Source organism: Psittacula echo (assembly GCF_963264785.1).
Source record: "Psittacula echo genome assembly, chromosome: 6".
NCBI classification, from domain to species: Eukaryota; Metazoa; Chordata; class Aves; order Psittaciformes; family Psittacidae; genus Psittacula; species Psittacula echo.
Genome location: NC_137743.1, coordinates 59,014,788 through 59,037,807, shown reverse-complemented (window position 1 = coordinate 59,037,807; position 23,020 = coordinate 59,014,788). Strand labels below are relative to the sequence as shown.

The following is a 23,020-nucleotide window of genomic DNA, read 5'->3' as shown; positions in this document are numbered from 1 at the left end:
TGGTTCTCTGTTAGAACTAATACAGAAATACTCTAAGGAGCTGAAACTGGCAGCACTAACTCTTCTGTGCTCCAAAAAAATAGAAAGAGTAGGTGCAAACAAATACTGAGTTTTACACAAGAGCACCAGTATGAGAAGCTTTTGTGCCAGAGAGACAGGTGATTCTTCCGCTGTTCAGAATCACTTCCACAGAGAATGTGTGAGACTTTTTCTATATACAGAGAACAATTTGCACAATACCCGTACCATTGGCTTCACCTAGTTAGCTCTAACATATGTATGTAAAAATTACTGCCAAAATTTACATGACAAGCCTGGGGTTCTTTTCCACAACTCACAGCAAATGCTGCTGGCAGTCTCAGACATCATTCACAAGTTTTACAGAAAGTTTCAGACACTTAAATTGGTTGATTCATTTTTATTTGAAACAGAACATTTACTTAAAGTCAAAAGCAAAATATTTCAAGGTTTGAGAAAGTTTTAATTTCTCCTCTCTTTGTTTAGACTTTAAACTTAATTCTTTCTCTTTTATCAATGGAATGGGGGAGGAGACTGAGATGATTATTTCAGTTACAGAACTCTTCCCTCTCCTACAACCACCAATGACTTAAATGTTTTTAAGAAAACTAGTGTGGAGGGGAATCATTTGTTTCAAAGATTTCAGAGCCTCTATATTTCTTGGGAATGGGTTTTAATCATTTCACTAACTACCCCTAGTGAGCTGAACAATCAGATCTTCAATAACGAGCAACATCCGTTTCTTTCCAGCAGATGCAATGAAACAGATGATTTGAAAAATATCTTTTCCAAAATAATTTTCAAAGTTTCAAAGTACAAAAAAAAAACAACAACAACAAAAAAAAAAAAACCCAAACAAAAAAAATTGTTACATTTTGAATTAGTTCTACAGCTACAGTGTTGAAGATGGCCTTCCAATCTGCATTTTAAAGGCTGCCTACCGATTTGCATCTATTGTCTAAAGAAAAATGTTTGATTTCACAACAGAATCAGGCAAATAGTCCTATGTTAATGGAAAAGTCCAATTTTGTTCTACAACTACACAGATGTGAAGCTGTGACCTGTAAAAATAAATTTTGTCCTGTATTTTCCATACTGTTAGCTTTTAATTTCTTTATCTGTGGGTAGCCATGAAGTTTAAATACTAAAGAGGTAACCAGAGGAGCAGCAACTATATAAAATATTTGTTCCAATACTCACAAAGCACCTGGACAAACTGATCTGATAAATTAGGAACTTGTTTTGTAAGGTGTCGTGGTTTAAGCCCCGGCTGTAAATTAGAACCACGCAGTCTACTTCCCCCCCCCCCACTCCCCAGAGGGATGGGGAGGAGAATCAAAAGAATGTAACTCCCACGGGTTGAGATAAGAACAGTCCAGTAACTCAGGTATAACACAAATCACTACTGCTAACACCAATAATAATAATGATAAGAGAAATAACAAGGGAAGAAAATATGATACCGCTCGCCGGAAAAGAGCCCGACCGAAAGGAGGACGTGCCCTTCCGGGTAGCTCCCAGTTACATCCCCGGGCATGACGTGCTGTGGTATGGAATACCTCTTTGGCTAGTTTGGGTCAGGTGTCCTGTCCCTGCTTCCTCCCGGCCCCTCCTCCTCCCTGGCAGAGCATGAGACTCACAAAGTCCTTGGTCAGTCTAAACATCAGTTGTTATCAGCTCTTCCCAGGCTGAAAGTCAAAAACACAGTGCTGCAACAGCTACTAAGAAGAAGAAAAAATTACTGCTGCTGCTGAACCCAGGACATAAGGTTACTGGGGAAGAAATAAAAGCTTGACCAGACATGTCAAAGATATGGTGACAGACTTCAGTAGAGAGGGGTCTTAAAAAATATTCTGTTTCAGTTCCACAAACAACAATTGACATTCCACTAATATTCTCTTTGGAGCAAATTACTGTCCAGGTAGAAATAATGAGAGGTTTTTCCATGAGCAGAAACACAAATAGAATTTTACTTTACACTGATATCTGCTCAACACTCAGGTAATTTGTCTCTTGCACTTGTCAAATAAACCCAGGCAGCAGTTACACAAAGCCTTCAGGTAACTATGCTGAAATGAAGGTCAATTACAACTCTTTTCCCAATAGTTCACCATTTTCAGTGGTCCACTTTTAAAACTTTTTTAAACACTAGATGCATCAGATTGATTTTATTTTAAATTCTTAGAGTGTAAATAACTATTATTTCTTTAGCTGCAGGTATCTCACACTGAAATTTTTATTTCATATCCCTGTAAAGCCACCAGTTCATACTTCTTCACGGAAAGAAAAAATAAAATAAAAAAAAAATCTCCACACTGATACAGAAATATAATAGCTGGCAGGAACAGGCTGTGTTACATTAGTAGGAATTCATGAGTAAGTCGTAGTATTTTCAAAAAATATATTTTGATAAAAATATTGACTTAATTTAGCTACATTTTATATCTTCAAATTATGTGAATATTCTCTCTAGCCAACTGTTCATCGAAGCAGTTAACTTTTAGCAAATATAACCATAAAGTAAAATTAAAATGAACAGTCAATGTTCATACCGGAAATGGTCCTCCAAAAATTCCATCCTATCAATTCAAACCTTGAAACTGATGAGTGCTATATTAAAATAAACGCACATCCTTTTCTAAACTGAATAAAATTAACTGACTGCATACACTACTTATTTCTCAGATGGTTATTCATATTGACAAGCCCAGATGTGTACAATACCTGCTGTTATACCTTGAAAAGTATATAAATATACTCTCAGAAATAATCTGACTGATGATGTTGGCCAGCTCTCTACAAAAACTCTGAAAAAAACTAGTCTCTTATAAGATGCAAGAGTAAATTGCAAGAAAACAAAAAAACAAAAACAAAAACCCACAAACAAACAAAAAACCTAAACAACAAAAAACAAATCCAAAAGTAATAACCAGATCATCAAATGGAATTGTGTAAATTCTCCCAGTATCATACACAGCAAAATGTCTTCAATATTTTAGGATTTGACCTTGATTGTTTGCATTTGAGCTCACATACAACTCAGTAAAAACAACACAGGTCAATTTCTGATTGTAAAGCTGGTAGCATAGGAATATGGGTTTGAGTGATTTCTAGCCTTCATACCTTAAATTGGAATAAGAAGTGTGGCTTTAAGATTTGTCATTTTAGTGCTGAAGATGTCAGGAAAACATGCAAAACATCAATATGTTACTTTTAATAAGATGATGAATATGTCAGTTTCACTTAGAAGTCATACAGTTGTAACAATGGAGCATGCTTTCAAGCTATTGATAAAACAGCATTTAACATTAGGAAATGGGCAAAAGGAATTTTTAGGAAAAAAAATCATCAAAATAATATTCTCACAGAATTAAACTAGACAGTAGCAATTGAGCCACCTCAACTTTTCACTGTAAAAAACTAGACTGGGAGGTGCATATTCTTTTGTTTTCCCTCCTTTGCCTCCCTCTGCCCAAATAATTACTGTATAGACCAGAAACGACTAACACTAAAATATCTCCTCACCAAAGCAAACAATCAAGGACCAAAATTCTGCTTTCAGTTTAACCCAGACTAGTTCCAGAGTCCCACTGGGATTCTTAGGAGTTTTAAATTGGATTTAAATCACTTTAGCTGTTAGTTTGTAAGTACATGCATTCTAACAAGGAAACTAATCAAAACCACACAGGAGACACCATTTAATGCAGTGAACTCCATAGAAAACACTTGACAATTAAGTATGATTTCACAATGCTATAAAATAACCATATTCAAATTAAGTGAAAACTATGAAGTTTTTTTCAGTGGAAATTTAAACCACATATTGTCAATATCCAATTTCTGACTCTATTTACTACGTAACTGTTCACATGTTTGAAGGATTTCCTAAGTTATTTAAGAAAAAACTAAAGAGAACATAAAATCATTATTAATCTATTGAAAGTGTCACAAAAACCCATTGCATAGCCAATTCAAACTTTTCTTCGTTTTACAGTTCTGACAACTACCTACATTCCAAATGCTGCACCTATTTTCCAGGTTGGCTTCCATTTTTGCTAGCACAATTTTGCTTCTGGACAAAACAGGCCTATACTTTTGCGACATGATACGAAATTACTAAACTCAGTGTTTGTAGCACAGCTCAAAATCATGGTGCCAGAATACTGAAATAGTCTGAGGGCTGGGCTGGAAGACAATTTTTCTTATTTGCTGTCTCTGATTCTCTCCTGCAGTGGGAATTAGTCTGTTATTTTACTTCCAAGAGAGAAAATTGGGATTGACTTAGCACTGAGGCAACAAAACAATCAAAAATAAAACCAATCCATATCTGCTGGGATATAATGTTTGTTAAAAAGAGGTTCTTTAAGATAAGAATGTAGAAAAATCATAGAAAACTTACAAGTACTCTGCCAGTTAATGTCTGGGCAGATATCATGACTCCTGCCCAATCCTTCACGGAGGTCATCCATCCCACTTCTGCTGCCACATTCTCCTCTTTTTCATCTGTTGATTTGCAGGCCCCATCTGCCTGTGTATCTCCACCACCATTGATCTTCTGGGCCTCCTGCAAAGTAAGTATTTGGGTTAATTAATTTTAAGCAATTTGACAGTGAAAGTCAGTGTACAGCTGTGGTTATCAAATACTCTGAAACAAGCAAATCAGCCTTCCTGGATTACTGCTAGATGAAATTAAGCACCTACTTGGCCACATCTCTTTAGAAATAATAGAAATAGAAATGTTCTATCAGCTTCCATACTGACTACTAGATAATAATACTCTTCTTAATATTACATCTTAAAAACATGTATTTGCATCAAATATACTATACGTTTCTTCCATATAAGGAGCATATTTGCCAAGAGAATCACAGAATCATAGAATAGTTAGGGTTTGAAAGGACCTTAAGAACATCATGTTCCAACCCCCCTGCCATGGGCAGGGACACCTCACATGTCACCCAAGGCTCTGTCAAACCTGGCCTTGAACACTGCCAGGGATGGAGCATTCACAACCTCCCTGGGCAACCCATTCCAGTGCCTCACCACCCCCACAGTAAAGAACTTCTTCCTAATATCTAATCTAAACTTCCCCTGTTTAAATTTGAACCTGTTATCCCTTGTCTTATCACTACAGTCACTATGTATGCAATCCCTGTGTATACAGTCCCTATGTATGCAAGAGCTATGTATGCAATTTTAGAGCTACATATAAAGGAGTTTTTCACATATACACTAAAGGACCTTTTGATGTGTTAGTTCAAAACAATTCATACTAGACATCAACATAATATACGTACAATTTTAATTTACTATCACTACAATTAATTATCTGAGCAAACCTTCACTGAGAAGTACAATGTAGCAAGACAATAACTATCGAGTGTGAAGCGAACAAAATACACCATAGAGAATCCGCAGGGAGCTGCCAAACTATCCATGAACCAATATTTCAATGAAAGTGTTTAATATATCACAGGAATTCTGTCAGTAAGTGGCTCTTGTAGAATGGAGAGCTAGAAATTAAAAAGGAGCCTCAGTTGCTCTAAGCTAACTGATGAGTCACATGCAATGGAATTCACTTCAGTCTCGCATGGACGCTGCAGCAAGGATGTTGTGCTCTCTAACTGCCTGCAATGTCCTATAGTCATGGATGCTGCACAAAAAAAGTCAATGGAAATTATAGGAAAAGCCAGCCTAGATTGTATAGTGTTTAAAACATATCATAAGGAAAGTATTAGACTGTGCCATAACCATGCCTTCAGTAACAGCATAATAGTAATGACTTCCTGAATACTTGATGAGTTACGCTAAACAAGCATAGGGGAGGCAGCAAAATTCAGTGCTGAGGCAAATACTAAGCACTTGAACTGCACCCATAGATTTACATTAGCGCTTCAAGCACTCTGTATGGACCAACAGCTTGAGACATCTTGTTTATAGATTATTTGCCTATAAGCCACTAAGCAGGAAATTAATTGCCATTAATTCCCTTTGAGATATCCATTATACAAGCAATGGATGTTTGACACAGGTTCAGTGATTATTACTAACATCAAGGTCAAAACACATAGCTGTGAGATCGCCTAGAGGATGCAGATGGACATAAAGGTAAGGGCATTTCCCGAGAGCAGTACTGAACTAATAAAGCAGTCGCACTGAATCTGTCAGCAAGGGATAGCAGAGTAACACTAAAAATGTAACATGGAGACCAACAGTTGTTTTCAGAGAATCTCAGTATTGCAACTTAATTAGCTTATCAGATTATTCTCTGTTAGACTCTATGTGGGCTCTATCTTCTTACTAGCAATTACAGCACAGTACATGATGTGGCTATATCAATAGCAACAAATTATTCAGAGTTGCAACAGTAATTCAGTACTTCCTAAGCAAATAACCAGACAGAAGATAAAAGCTACTTTGTATTTGCATAACTGGACCTCATTCCCTGGCAAATTTAGCTACAGTGAATCAGATGTTTTGCACTCAGCAGCAAAAGATGTGTACCGCACACTCACTGAGACGAGCTCAATGCTTAGGACAGTGACATATGGTACAGCACAAGACATTTCCAGGAGAGTAATGCTTAAATAGGGATAATTTGTGACCCATTTCAAGGGGCTATTCAGATCAGCCCCAAAGAAATTCCTTGACCATCATCAGTGTTTAGAATATAAACAAGGAAGGAGAAACCTAACCTAGATTTTTCCTAGACACATCTCCAAGGCCCTGAGGACACTCACAGGCCGCCCTGGCCCTCACTGCTCTCACCAGAGTCTCCCCACACCCTGCCTGTTGCCCAGGATGCCATTTAAGCCAAGTCCAGGGCCACCAGCTCCCCACAGCCCTGTCCTGCCAGCCACAGGCTCTGCTGAGCTAGGACCCACCAGCCCAGCCAACACATGGCTGGTTCCCCTGACTGAGCCTGACTCTTGTCCTTACGCAGCGGCTGACGTCCCAGGCTGGGCCCAGCCTAGCCCTAAGGAGTTTCCTGAGGCCCAAGCTGCCCCACTCCTTAGCTGGGGCAGTGGGACAAGGCTCCCAGCCAGCCTTGCCATCCCCAGCCTGCAGAGAGCCCCTAAGCTCCACACTGCCCTGACAGCTACTGACATGGCATTTATTTCTCTCTTCCCACCACTCCATCTGCCTTTTGTAACTGTTAGAGCTTGTCTTTCATATTGTAAACTCTACATGCCAAATATTATTGCAAGGTCCTCAGCATAACACAGTGGGCTTTTATACAAGGCCTGGAGAAGAGAAGGCTGCATGGAGACCTCATAGCAGCCTTCCAGTATCTTAAGGGGAGCTATAGGGATGCCAGAGAGGGACTCTTCATCAGGGACTGTAGTGATAGGACAAGGGGTAATGGGTTTAAACAGGGGAAGTTCAGATTAGATATAAGGTAGAAATTCTATATTGAAAGGGACCTTGGAACTAGATGATCTTTAAGGTCCCTTCCAACCCAAACCATTCTATGATACTATTGATGTGGTTTTCATAGTAAAGGAGATGCAATTATTTGTTCCCCTCAAATAAGAAACTGAAATGGTGATTAAGTGACTCAGTCATCAGAGAAGTCTGCCAGAGTAAGGATGAAACCACAGCCCTTGATTTTTGCACCCAGAACCCCTATTAAAAATGTCAGGGATGCACACCTTGCTAAAAACATTCATAGTCATGGAGTTTGGTATGGGAAGTCACAGAACTAATGATCATTAAAAAAAGAGCTGAATTGAAAAGTTTGGTTTATGGTAGTGAACTTTATTAAAGTTGGAAAATTCTGCTACTGTTTACATACTCCTTACTTACCCCCAACCTTTTTGTCAAGATAACAAACTGAATTTTAAATACATGATTATTCATAATTATACAAATAAAATTTCCTATTAGACAATTCACTTGCTTGAAAACTAGCTTTTGTATTTTCAAAAGGTTCTGATACCACAGAGTTCTTTTTGCTGTATCGACTTTTGGTTGCCAATAGAATAAGCAGTAAGATGTAACAGATCTATTCAATATTTGATTCTCTGAAGGTATTAAAGTCTGTAATACATTTGTACAGTTGTATTTCTGCACTTAGTTAACTCTACTAAAATCTCCCATCCACATTATTTCTAATTAAAATATAACTAGAACAATCATCCTCTGCCAAGTATCATTTGGAGCAGACTCACATCATCGGCTACATTTCAAGCCTAACTCTTGCCATTTCTGTATTTGTAATTGATAAGCAGATTAGTTGCTGTTAAATAATATTTGTATTCAGTTGGGGATACTTCATATTTTTCATCTACACGGGTAGCTTCTGAGCTTACTTAATAGGCAGTTAAATATTAAGAAAAGTTTATTCTCAAGTCATTATGTAATTGTGCAGATATCACTAAAGGAGATTCAAAAAGGCTGATTTCATTCACACTGCGTACAAATCAGTCCTGTTATTAACTCTGTAGTCCCATTCCATTGCTGTTTCTTCACCTCAAAGCACTGAGTAACCAACACCACAACCTTGAAAAAATAACCTGACAGTGATAGTAATTGTTTAATTATTTACAGGCTCAGCTGCTACAAGTAAGGTAATACTATCTTCACCCACTCTGCCTACCTGTTGCTTCACAAAGTTTTTGTTATTTTAATTACTTGATGAGAAGAACATTCAGGTATATGAAGTGAGAAGCAGTGTATTTTGTGGAATACATATTTCCTGAACTTAATGACAAAATTGAGGAGAAGGCGTAATAAGAAGGGGTGTATAGGAATCAGGAGCTCACTGTTCTATAAATGGCTTGATATGGACCTGGACCAGAAACTTCAGTGTTGTGTCTTATATTTTCAACAATAATTATTGATTTAGATTACACAAGTGCTGGGATGCTTAAACACAGTTACCTTAGGAAAGCAGATTTCAAAAAGGGAAAAGACAGCCCAAAAGAAGTTCATTTTTGAAAATGTAGTCCTGCCTGCTTCACTTTATCTTTTTCTAGAATATCTGTGCAAACACAGAACTAATGCACAGATACTCTATTCAACACAGAGCAGAACAAAATAAAATCAGGTAATTATTATGAAAGCTTAAAACATCTGAGAATAATTTGCGTTTTTATAAGCCCTAAAAAATAAAATAAAATAAAATAAAATAAAATAAAATAAAAGCACAGTATGAAGACAACCTGGTAAGCTTAATATGGTACTCAAAAACAACTGGTCTCTGGTTAAGACATGTTAGAAAACATAAGAAACAAGTAGTTGATGTGGGGGAAAAGAATCGAGTTAACATCTGGTGAAACAAAGAAAAGAACTTCTGATATTCCTGCTTAGCTAACCTTAAGGTAGTTAAGAACAGCTAAAAATCATGAAGTACCAACTATAATAACAGGGCATCAGTCATACCCACATCATACAAGAGAAAGCAGTGTGCTCGATTTAAGCAGATATTTAAAACAGTAATACCAATGGAGCAAGCCCAGTACCAGCCTAGAGAACACGAGATGAGAAAGGGCCTGCCAGAACAGCAGTTGCACCTGTTCTGAAGCAGTAATAATACAGTAATAAAATATAGTTTGGGGAAGTTAGGAAAGGACTACTTTAGATGATGATGCCAGTAACTTTAAATTTTATTTCTGTTAACTGCCCCTCAATTAGTGGCATTGCATTCCTAGACCCTGCATTTTAAGAAATTTTTTGTATCAGATCAGTAACACTTTCATACTGGACAGTCTTATACACTGGAAATCTCTAGTTATGTTACTTTCCTTTTCGTTCATCTGCTTCCCCAAAGCCACCAACAGATGATGTGAAGAGGAATAGTTTTGTATATGTTTCTGTTAAGACCTCTAAAACACTGAGTTTAAAATTATTAGACTTCTACCAGTAATTCAATTACATGCCCTTGATACATTCTGTCACCATTCTCATAACTCTGAACAGCGGTCTTAAATTTGTATAAAACCATGACACTACGCTATATTCTTAGCAGCTGGGCAATATACAGTGTATGTTAAGACAACAGGTATCTACTGAATACACTGCCACAGCAGCTGTCCTCCATCAGGTAAAGTTAACATCTGAAGTCTTCCTCTTAATAATTAGTAAGTACCAGTTCATCCAGTGTTAAAAACCAGCAAAACAAAGAAACCTGAGGCAGTTCACGTGTTCTACTACACTGTAGAAAATACAGGATTTGACTAGAATAATAGTAAACAAAACAGAGGAGAATATGAGAAATAAACAGCTATATGGAGATTTACTAAACCCTTTGAAAAGAGTCTGTCTTATAGGAAAGAGAAAGCAAAGGCTAAGTGAACTAAATGAGAGCTAAGAACTACTCCCTCTAAACCGGCCTATCCACAACATTTCTTTGAATATTAGGTCTTAGTCAATATTAGGTTACACTGACGTCAACTATTACACTGTAGCTACGGTTTGGCTAGTTCAAAGCGTTAATTATTGATACCCAGAAAAACATTATTCCTCTCGCTAAATAAAAGGAAACAGAATGATCTGTGAAAAACACGGCTGATGAGATAGCCAAGCATTTTGCTTTCATAAAATATTCACAACCTATGTAATTTGGTGTTTGCAAATTTGGCAGGTTAAGACAAATTAAGTCCAAAATGGATTAAGGAAGTTTTCTTATTAGCTTAAGACTGAGATGGTAAACTCTTGTGAGACAACTATTCTTGTTTTCTGCATTCCTGCAGAAATCCTGAGAAGCTCCTTGCCAGTACTTACAAGGAGAACCTTACTTTCTGCACTGATCAGAAAAAAAAAAAAACAAACCCAAAATAAACACTTCACTGTGAAGACCCTAGGTTCCAAGACCAAATACATTCCCTTTTTTCACCAATGACCAGCTTCTCTGTTGCATTTGTGCATAACTCCAGTAATCCTGACAGATACTTTTTTTTCCTGTGCCCTTCATATTTCTGGTATGGGTCATTTGTATAAAATCTCCTTTTCATGTCATTGTTTGACTGACAAAAACTGCTGCAATAGAGGAATTAATTTTAAAACCTTGACCTGAGAGCCAAGGGAAACTAGATTAGTAAAATACTGTGATCCAGCCATGATCCCACAAACAACATAAAACATGTCAAATTAAGGAAGGGCTCCTGGGTACGGTTCTCACTTAAGAATATAGAACAGAGATACCCACATTATCAAAAATCTAAATAAGATGACTCAGTTCAAAGTTTAAAAATGTAGACATGTTAATGGAAGTATTACAATATAACACCTCCATTGATGTAAAGCAATTTCTGAATAAGTGGAAAGCTGGCTGAGTGATTTCCATGCTAGAATTGGGAGGCATGCTGAAGCCCCTATTCTGCCACCAAATTCTTAAAGTCCTCAGCCACACTGGCTACTCTCTTCATGTTTTCACCCCACAGCTACAGAACAACAGTTGATTCTGTTGCATAGGGACCTTATAAAGATACATACATTTAGGATTTTAAGTGTTTCGGTATTACACAAATGGCAGATGATGCAAGTATAGTATAAGGAATCATAAAGCAAGACACAAAAACCATACTGGTAAAGACTGTTAGACTAGTTATACAAAACAACTAAACTTATAAGATGGAAGTGTAAAAAGGAAGCAATGAGGAACTCCAAGCATTGTAGTGGAATGAAAAAGCTTAGTCTTAATAATGATACCAGACAAGTAAAAACAGATGATAAATCCAGTGCCCACTGAAGTTATGGAAAAGTAGACAGGGGAGGATTACAGAAGGATTGCACAATATGACCATTGAACAACAATTTTTTTTTAAGTCACACTCAATGAAAGAGATTGACAGGAATGCATAATTTTCACAACTAAAATCTGTGATAAAAACAAAGTCATTACAAACATGCATGCATTTAAGTGGACAAACAAGGTGTGTTTTCAATAACTTATGATTCCTCATTCACGTTAACAACAGTTTACAGTAATAGTTACATAAGATTTGACTAAATGTTCAGAAGTTTTTATGAATAATTTCATTTACATTTATTCATAGAAATAAATACTTCAGTTTTCCTTTGTTACTTCCTATTTTATATCAGACCACATTTACAGAAATAACCAGTGAACTTGTCATAAAACTATACAGCAAGTTAACTCACTGTCTGCAATACATAAAAAACTAAAACAGGGCAAATCAGTGATGTACAGTATTCACTGAAAATATTTCACAAATTGTCAAACTAACATCTATCCATAAATTTATTTTCCTTTTCTACAGTCAGAGCATTATTTATTAATTTCCTATACAAAGACCAAATTATCACATTTAAATAGTCCCTGAATACCTTGTTCAATTATAAGGTAGTAGATAAAAGGGCAAATAAGGTGGTGAGGCAATGGCATAGGCTGCTGAAGGAAGTTGTGAATGCTTTGTTCCCTGGCAGTATTCAAGGTCAGGCTGGACAGTGCCTTGAGCGATATGGCCTAGTGTGAGGTGTCCCTGCCCACGGCAGGGGGTTGGAACTAGATGATCTTAAGGTCCTCTCCAACCCTAACTATTCTATGATTTTATGACTTCATTTTATTAATGGGGACACTAAGTTTAAATGAAAGCAGACATATCATTATTCAGTGGTCCCTACATGATGCAGAAATAAGTATGTCTGGCAGATCCAGTATCTAAAGGGGGCCTGCAAGGATGCTGGAGAGGGACTCTTCATTAGGGGCTGTAGTGATAGGACAAGGGGCAATGGACTTAAACAGGGAAAGTTTAGGTTAGATATAATGAAGAAGTTCATTACTGAGAGGGTGCTGAGGCACTGGAATGGGTTGCCCACGGAAGCTGTGAATGCTCCATCCCTGGCAGTGTTCAAGCCCAGGCTGGATGGAGTCTTGGGTGACATGGTTTAGTGTGTGGTGTCCCTGCTCATGGCAGGAAGGGTGGGTAGGTGGAGCTAGATGATCTTAAGGTCCTTTCCAACCCTAACTATTCTATGATTTTATGATTAGACAATTAGTATGTAAGACAGAATATTATTCTTTACCTGTAGTCTCTGTGGTTCAAGTATTATAGTGAATTCTTTCAATACGTATTTTAAAAAGAAGTTTAGAGTAGTCATACGAGGTCACTGATCTTAACTATAATGGAAACTAAACTTCTAAAAAAAAACAAAAAAAACCCTAAGCATATGGGTTATCAAAACTATAGAAAGGGAAGGGATCCTTAATGGAAAAGGAAAGAGAAGGGTAGAAAGGTGCATGCATTTTGTTTCTTCCCACTGAATAGAAGATAAATAAAAGAAAGCATACAACTGAAAATAAAATTGACATTATCATGAAATGAACACTGCCACGTTACCTACAACCTATTGACTGATTAATTCAGGAGAAATTGCTGTCACAGATGACGAAACATTTTAAATACATATCTTCAATAAAAAACTTAAACAAGAAATAAGAACAATATTTCACCTACTGTCTTCATACTTCACTCATTTTTGTGATGCCATATGATTCATTGCAATCCAAAAGGCTCAAAGTGCATCATGAATGTGAGAAAAAGGTCTTAAAAAATAAGTAAAAAACGAAAAAAAAAAAGTCAACAGTGGGGAAATTACCTAACTTATTTATTTTGATTACAGGAAGTACTTCAGCTGATTGCTTATAATTTTGTTGTTGTTAACATTAAGTAAAGCCCAACTCCAATTCAAGTTTTTCAATCGTCACCTCTTGGGACTATTTTCACTACTGTGAAAGAATGAAAAATACATTGAGAAGTAATGCACTTGATTTTGCCCAATTTTAACAGAAGAATCATCAACAAATATTTTATGATCTATAGGATTTAAACTATGTGAGTAGCTTTGCAAAATAATTACATGGTAAAATCATAAATAAGAAAACTGCTGCAAAAATTATTCTTTGCCAGGAATATTCAACATCATTCAAAGGTTCCAAAGTAGAAGGTTTATCTCACTGTAAGATACATACAAATAGAATTTATAAAAAAAGGCATCAAACTGCTTTGTTAATAAAATTAGATTTTGAAAAACCTTTTCCGTGGCATACTTTTCACCATCCTGCTCAATTACAAAAGAGAAAGCTTTCCTCTCCTAGCAAACAGTACACTTTCTTTCATTATACTAGCTCCATGATACATTCTTGCTTATTAGAATCAGAGGTATCCAAAAGAAATGCAGACTGGATTGTTGAAAGGAAATTCTTCCCCTCTTCTGTTTATTACAGAACAGCAATTCAGCTAGCGTCAGTGACTAAAACTGCTGCTCCAAAATCACCTCTCTGATGCCCCAAGATCACGAAAAGACTCCATGGACTAGGAAACGCATTGTACAGCTTAAGGGACAGAGACTCTAAGCACAAGGTATCATAGCTACTCCAAAACCGGGATCTAGGTCCTTGCATAAAGGAATTAACTACTCACTTCCTTGAAGTGCAGAACTCTTTAGAAAACTTGGTGACAGGAATTTCAGGTTTGATTAAAATCAAATATTATCACATGGGAGGAATAGACTTAAGCAGTTGTGGTTTCTATTTTATGCTAAATAGCATATTATTAATATTGTGTAGGAATTGTTAATCTTCCTCAACACTGAGCCTGCCAAACAGAATTTATTTGCAATTTTATCTTTATAAAGAGATTAATGATTTTTTAGAAGGTTTTATAGTTAACAGGATAAAAGATAAAGGAGGAGACAGGAGAACAAAAATAACTAAGCAATTTACAAATATAACTGTTTGTAATATCACAAAACACATGGATCAACGATGATTTGGAGAATGCTAGAGAATCATTCTGTTACCTGCCAAACTGGACAAACCAGTCATCTCTAAGCCTTTTTTTTATTTAAGGGTAGTATATAATGTTTACTGTTATAGTATTAAAATTATAAAGGAAATCACAATGAGTTAAAGGCAGCTCTCTGTACAATATAAAGTCACATCTAAGCCTTTACTTAGGAAATCAAATTCCAGTATGCAGCAGACAAATATTTGAGGAACAGCAGGTCAGCCAATAAGTAATTGAAAATATTTAATAACATACAACACTTCTCACCCCAGAGATTACAGAATGTAATGCAGCTTTCAGGCTAGAAGAACTTTGCGGGGGGGAGAGATTCAGAGAGCACACAAATATGCAGGAATCTGGAGGAAATATATACAGCTCTAATGTTTAAAAATATTGAAAATGCAGATTTAACTGCAAAGTTACAGTTTCAGTCATTACTTTGAAATAATTCTATTAAACTAAACATTTTCCCCTAAAGGACCAGTCATGTCACACTGTAAGAAATGTGTAAGTGCTAGTATTTAATCAAGTTGCTAAAACCTCTTTCATTACTTACTGCTATGGAAAAATCGTGTGTAATCTGAAACTCATTACTTCCTTGCATAATTGATTAAATACAGAAAAGTTTTTAACCTAAAAGAAGAAAAATTCCTTGTAGATAAATTCATTTTAGATCAGTTTTGTGTCACTTCTCAGACACTAAATATTGGCATCCAAATAATCCAAAATCAGTACTTGTAGACTACAAATACAGCAGCTGATACATTTTTGATGCAAAGAAACATACCCAGTTCCTGCGAATTCACAGATACTGACTGAAATCTAAGGCAGAGAAGAAAGGAAAGCTAAATTTTTGCTTGACTTTCATACTATAGCTTCATTAATGTATTTTTTTTCTTAGGCCACAGAGAATGAGAACAGGCCCAGTGAATTCTCTTTGACTTTACCTCATCACTTTATGCAACAGGAATAACTGTCACAGAGATCATTTCCTCCTTTTCTGTGAGTACCAGTGATGCACTGCTAGGAATTGATGTATGACTATGACATTGAACAAAGTCTTTATGGGCAATCAGAAGTTGGACTACTAGGAAATAAAGATACAATGTGTCCATTCTTGGCTCTCATCACACAAAGAATTATATCTAAGTCTTTATGCTCCTGGCAGGATTGGGTCTGCCTGTACCAAAACTTATAGATGAAGCTCCTATTCTGACAGGTCATTTCCTAAATGAGAACAGCAGCTCCTTGAGTTTCCTCAGAGGCCTGAATTATTAGAAGGCCTTGCAGAGTTGCACTAGTTGCACAGGTGAAGTGCTTAAAAGGCAGACACTGTTCCATCTCAGGAATTTGCTGTTTGGTAATTCAAGATTTATCCAACCAGCAAATACTGTATATGTCACACAAATATGCTACCTATGAATAGTCATTCTCTCTACAATTTATGCATGACACAGCAAGCAGTTATTGTCCACTGATCAGGACAGATAAAGAATAGAAGTGAGAGGATAGGTCAATTAAACTTTTCAGCTCTTTTTCTAAAATCAAATAATAGTAAGAAACAAATTAAAGGATAACAATTATTAAAATCATCACAGATTATTGAGTTTTATTTTGCCTAACCTTCAGGGGAGCAGAAGTTGGCAATGATCAGTAATAAAGTTAATGCTAATATGGAAATCTCAATCTCAAAAAGAGGTGGAAATCAACCATGCCTTTTGCTTGTATCTTGCAACTTTATAATAATCTGGTAACTTTATTAGAGGGCCTAGAACTCCAGGTTTTTTTCTTCTAAATTGTACATAAATTATTCCAGTTAGGAGTTTGAAGCAGCATAAAGATCAAACAGCTCATCAAAGCAGGTTGTCACACTTTACACTATTCACAAGCTGTGTTTTGCAGAACCTACTCATCAGCTTGAAGCTTTAGTCTTTCTCAATTTCAGTGCAAGTAATTATCTCATACAGCTTCCAAAGATGCAGGTGTCTCCCATAATTTAAATGTGAATGAGATTCATTGACAAACACATCCAAGTATTACATGAAGTTAAAAATTTTACCTTTACTATTTCTTAGAAGAGGGCTTGATTAAGCCCTAGTAAAGAAAAAACAAGGAATGATTCATATATCAGTAACTGACATCTTCCAAATATCTGACTCTAGTTTATTCGGTAACAAGACATTGAAGTAATAAATATACTTAGAGGATGCATTTGAGAAATGCACTTTGAGAAATAAATAAAACTCTGTATTTCAGATTCAGTTTACGGAAATCAGAAAAAAAAAATCACCAAAAAAATCACGAACTGTAAGATCATCTTTATTTTTTTGGTTAAAAGTATGGGGTTTATCTTCATAGACTAGTCTATCAAGGAAAATGGGATCTACAGGTTAAAAAGGCAGAAGTCATATGTAACATGATTCCCAGTTTTTCTGCAGATACACAGCTCTAAGAAGAGTATTCAGGGATATTTTTCTTCCTGGTCACTTTCTAAATCCCGTCATAATGGAATGAACTGTGAACAATCCAAGTGCTTGATACTATTAACGCCTGTAAAATGTTCAATATACTAAAAGTGATGTGCAATACTTAAGTAGTCTTGCTTTTGATTACTACTGATGCCCATACTGGCACCCGTTACTGCCTTGTTTTACTAGCTAAAAGCATCTAGTGGTTCTCACCACAGGTTGCAAAAGATTTCCATTGAATAAAATTAACTTCCCTTGAAGAAGGAAGCTTTTACCTAAAACCAAGTCATGTATCATATATTTGTACTGTGCTGTTTTAATAAAATTTGACTTCAAATCTATTTTAAAGGGTACTCTGTAGAAACAAAGTTTCCTTATCATAGATTGGATCAATAGAAAGAGCTATAAAAATTCAAATGAAAAAAATACGTTACTTTAATTCAGGGTTGTTTTTTTTTTTTTCCCCAGGATTGAAAAACAGTAAAACAAATCTATTTCCTCTAAAACCTTACCACTATTGCTATATGAATTTAATTTGAATCACTCAGTTACACAGAAATCTTTTCCTGTACTGATTTCTGCTCATGCAGATAACCACAGGAAACAAAGCTATACAAAAAACAAGTTTTCCAAACTCCACCTCCATTTTTATAAAGCAAAAAATGTTTTACATTAAGTTCCAAGCAGCTACTCAAAACAGAAACTAGTGTTAATACAAAAGAAAAACACACAGCAAACCTGTAATTGAGCTATCTTTCTTTTTATCTATCTTTTTATCAGATTTTTTCCTAAAGCTATTAGCTTTGTACATCAAACACCAACAAACCTACAAATCTCTCCAAGCCTGAAAGTGATCTTTGTGAGCGGTTATTTAGGTACACACCACCTCATTAAGTCTCCTGATCTATGATCTCCACCACCATCTGTGCAGTAATGGCACTAAATGAAGTTTCCCTCTTGCCACTAAACAACTTTCTGAAAACAGATAGTATTCAAAGAGAAAGGTGAGAGGGAATAACTGGACCCTCACACACTCCCACCTCCCATAACTCTACTCTCACCAGAAAGGTCCTGGGTGTGTTTCCTGTAATAATCAGCTATAGCATCTGGCAGCACATGAAAGCAAACCCTGTGAAGTCTGTAATGTCTTTTTTAAGCACAGCACCAGCCAGAAGTGGAAAAAAAAAAAAAAAGAGCATGAATTTCACTACTAGCCCCCTCTCTGGATACTACCATCTCAAAGGTTTATAACCTCAAAAAAGAGACTTTAAGTGTGGTAAAGCTCCAAGTGAAACGAAATTCACAGTGATACCACATTTTCCCGAACTACGAAAGCACAGGGTTTGGATTAATGTCAAGTTGAATAAGAATCAACAGTGTGCCTTTTGCAGCCAAAGGGCCAACCAATATACTGCAACGCATCAATCACAGCATCACTAGCTGGTCAAGGGAAACAACTGTCACACTCTACACCGCACAGGCACAGCCCCACCTCGAGTACAGCGTGCAGTTTTTGGGTGCCTCAGTACAAGGACATTAACTATCAGAGTGTGTTCAGAGGAGGGTGACCAAAAGGGCAAAAGCTCTCAAGGGCAGGATTTATAAGGAGCAGCTGATTCCTGTGAGGAGCAGGAAGTTGGACTCAATGATCCTTATGGGTCCCTTCCAACTTGAGATTTTCTAAGAGTCATAAAATTACTAATCTAATCTTCAGTCTAAATCAGCCTTTTTCTAAACCAAACATTTCATACACCTTTCTAATCCTGCTCTCCTAATATACGCAGGACCTCTCACACTGTTAAGATGTTTAAGATGTTTATCTTAACATAGTAGTGATTGAGAAAGAAGCCCCTGAGCTTCCAATTAGCTCAGTAGAAGATGTCTTGTAACAAAGATAAATAATGCTGAGACACGATTTTTCATCTAAGCCATTTATTCAGGAGATAGGAAGGTATTATCCTTAATTCTGTACTTTCTATTTGCTTATTTGGGGGTGGTTTTTTTTTCCTGAGTTTTTTTGTCCCCCCAGTCCACCTTCAATACATACATAACAGTCTGTCATTTGGTGTTCGACTCAGAGCCTCCACTTGCTTTTTAAGCATCTTCTGTTATTGCGATTGATTGTGGTGGCACTCAGTACTGAAAATACGATCAACAGCAGCACATATGCTCCTGGATGAAATTTCACCAGCCTCTAGGGGTGACAGAAGGTGTTTTTGTTATTTCTCCTGCCTTGTAGGAACTAATACTGACACAGGGAAGGAGCCAAAAGCTGAAAGCAAGAATGAGAGCAGGAATAATATTATGGTCCAATGGGCACTAAAGTCACCACTTATCTCAATAAGGCTTTCATGGGAGGATAAACTTCAAATTACCAAAAAAGTCACACAATCTTTCAGCTTGATGAAAAGATTTCTTTACTTTTTCTTTTTTTGGTAGGAAAAAGAAAAAGATAATTATAATATAAAGAAGTATGTCTAGAAAGAGTCTAAAATTCAGTGGTGTGTTTGGCAAGGGTACTGCAACTGGGACAGTGGAATAATAAAAGCTACCAGATACAATAACCAGACTCCTGAATGATGATGAAAGTTGCATTGTTTTGACTGTTTAACTGGAAAGGCAAACATATGGGAATTCCTGAAACAAATACTCAGATACAATGTGCTGACGTAGAGTTAATAGGAATTAGGGAGAAAACTGAACTTCTGAAAATTACGTAAAATCAAATTTAAATAAATTCAAGTTTATAAGATTTGAAGTCTGCTTAATTTCTACTTCTGAAAAAAATAAAATGTTTTGCTTAGTAAATTTAGACTTAAAATATGAGAATTTCATAGTAAACTCAGGCCTCATTTTGACAGATAAGATTTCTTCTCAGTGAGGCCAGCATTCAAATTCTGTCATAATAGGAAACTTTTACACTAAAGGGATCCTCACAGGTTACTAGGCACATGGGTTTAGTTCATGTGGTGAAGTTACACTTTTCTTAAGACACATTTAATGTCAGCACTGAACTTGATTTTTTAAATGTATTTTGAAATAATGACAATTTCATGAAGAAAGTAAACTTTAAACTGTAAACCTTTACATACACTCAATATAGCCACTATTTTCAATGTTATAGAAAATAAATTAAACATTTTCTTAGTGATTCTAAGGGATAAATTCAGGAAAGACTCATACACTGTGCCATTTTTTCAAGCCACAAAGACTCCTATACTAGCAAGTTTCTAACAGATAATCAGTATTATTCTAAAACCAAACTGTAGCATATCTATGTTTGTTTTGGGTTTGTTTTGGTTTTTTTTTTAAGTTACATACAGACTTCATTTTCATATGTTGCTTTCCAAACAGTCTATTCAGTTCAGCTTGACCTTCATTTTCAAAGGTACTTAAAAAAAAAGCTTGAAGACAGGATCAAAAATGGCTAGAAGAATTGAAGGCAATAGAATTAATCAGTCCCCACAAACTTACCTTAGAAGTAGCATGAGTTTCCCAACACAAGTGAGATCCCTATCTACATTACAGAATTAATTCACTTTGTAGGAAGAGTATCAAAGGTGTGAACACAAATTTTCTTCCTGGTTACCAACTTAGTACACAGCCCATACTAACAATTCACTTACATAAATTAAGGGCCAATTTCTCGCAAAAAGTTTACAGAACTTGTAACAGTTAATTCTAGGTTATTAGACTACAGCTTTGAGTCTGCTTCCTGATGTCTTGGACACCCAGCACCCCAGTGATGGTGTCATGACTGGCTTGCTGTGCTCCAGGCTCTGAAGCTCAAAAGAATGCCTTCATTACTCAGAAACCTAGCAACAGTGATATTTAGTAAAATCATCATCAGTCACCAAAAACCCCACATTTTTAAAAATGCATGATTTTCTGCTGTGCTCTGCACTCCTTGTAGTCAGCAAGTTCTGCTGGAATCAAGTGGGGCAAATTTTTCATCAATATAGTCATATTAATTATGATAATGTCAGCCTTGTTAGAAGCCAGACTCAAACTGTTGTTAGGTAAGCTGTTCACAAGATGTTGAACAGTGGAAAAAACATAAACTGACTACCTTACAGGAAAAAGTAAGGCTAGAACTATGTACAACTTGCATGCAAGTCCCAAGTCACTTCAACCATTCTCTTCCTCATTCTTTCAGTGTGACTTTGCGGTTGTGTCAGTTTGCTGCACTTTCTTAGGATGGTCTTAGGAGGGATTTTATTTTAAATAAATAAAGGCCTTTACATAGATCATGAATAAAGCTACAGCAGTCCAACACTAGTTACCACCTGTAATTAGTGAAACAAAACTTAAAAAAAACCCAAACAAACAAACAAAAACCTGAAAATATTTAAATATATGTATTGCAGAAAGGTATTTCCAGTTTCATAGAATGCAAGCTACTTGGAAAGTGTAGCCTTTATGACACACTACTTTGTATAAACACTCTTGTTGCCTAATGCTCTAAATTTTAAGAATATTCTAAAATTTAGATATAGGATAAGTTGTTGAGTACAGTATTTCTTTGCTCTTTCAAAATGACAAAGAAACACTTGTGCATGAGGTTTAACTTGAAGACGGTGTTCTGAACTGGACTTCCTTCAGGTGAAGTCCATTTGTTTTAAAGCTGGAAATTATAAAATTAAAATGAATAATTTAAGCCTGACTTTCAGTCAAATTTATTCATTTGATAATAGCCATAACAGTCTTAGGAACCAATTGAACACTTTGTGAAAGGGTAAGGGCTAAAAACTGTTGTACTCATAATTTCTCAGTGTAAGTTCTGAGTTAGTTGTGTGACTTCATTTTTTCCTGGGTGTTCATCGCTACTTCAACTGTCATGCTTCCAGTTAGCCTCAGGAGAAAAATAATGGAGTAACCTGAAAGAAAGTTGTCTATTTTTCTGGCCCTTGAATTTTGCTGCCTATGTCAGTCTTCAAACACATTAACAGGGAAGGCCAGGAAAAATAACTTATTCAGTGTGGTATTGCTTTTTCTGGGAATAAACCAAGAGCTTTATTCCACAAGGATGTTAATTCATCATTTAAGTACTAAAACGGAGCCTAAAAGTAATAGCAAACCCTTATAAACAATAACTTGAATCTCCCAGAATTCCTTGTGACATGGAGTAAGTGAATATTACTTCTTGTATACTATCTATGCTCAAGTGAACCAAAAATTATTTTTGAAGTCAATATTACACTTTTACATAGCAAGCTTAGATTCCAGGGAATCTTTATAACATCTTCAGCAAGTATCAAGATCTCTCCTGCAGTCAGGGGTTTGGGTTTGCATCAGTTTTGGGTTTGCATCAGTTCAAGTTAATGCATGTGGAAGGAAACATTCACTCAAGTAGGTAGCACTACCTGTTTAAAGTGTTAGTCAAGTTTGAAATATTTACCTCAGTGCCTTCTAACAGAACTCTTAGATGGCATATAACCAGGCAAAATTCAGCTACTTAGAAATATTGAAAAAAACCTCTATGGTTTTGCAAGTGCAAGGAAGTCAAGCACACATGGTCAAATTCAAATGCAGAAATCTCTGGATTTTCCACTAATAGTTTGGGTTTTGCTTTGGGGTTGTGTTTTTGTTGTTCTTCTTGTTGTTCGAGGTTTTTTAAGTCAGTAAAGTACAGTGAAAGGATGAAAAGGTTTATTGTAGAGCATGCTTTCTAGGTGCAAACAAACTGAAAAAAAAAAAGAATATCAGCATCCTTAGGAGTTAAAGGAAAGATCATTTAAGAATGGGTACCTCTCCTTTTTCTCTATAGCAGAGTAAAAGGAA

The 23,020-nt window shown here is 36.2% G+C and overlaps 1 protein-coding gene across 9 annotated transcripts in view; it reads right to left on the bottom strand.

The window, feature by feature from the left end:
- The window catches only part of KCNMA1 (potassium calcium-activated channel subfamily M alpha 1), a 507,083-nt gene that overhangs the window by 373,899 nt on the left and 110,164 nt on the right, over positions 1–23,020 (bottom strand). For 8 of the 9 annotated variants that reach the window (XM_080621173.1, XM_080621175.1, XM_080621176.1 and 5 more), the window contains exon 2: positions 4,418–4,582. The exons of the other annotated variant lie outside the window; for it this stretch is intronic. In XM_080621173.1, coding sequence (XP_080477299.1) covers positions 4,418–4,582 — 165 coding nt within the window. The remainder of the gene's footprint in view (positions 1–4,417; positions 4,583–23,020) is intronic. 9 annotated transcript variants of the gene reach the window in all.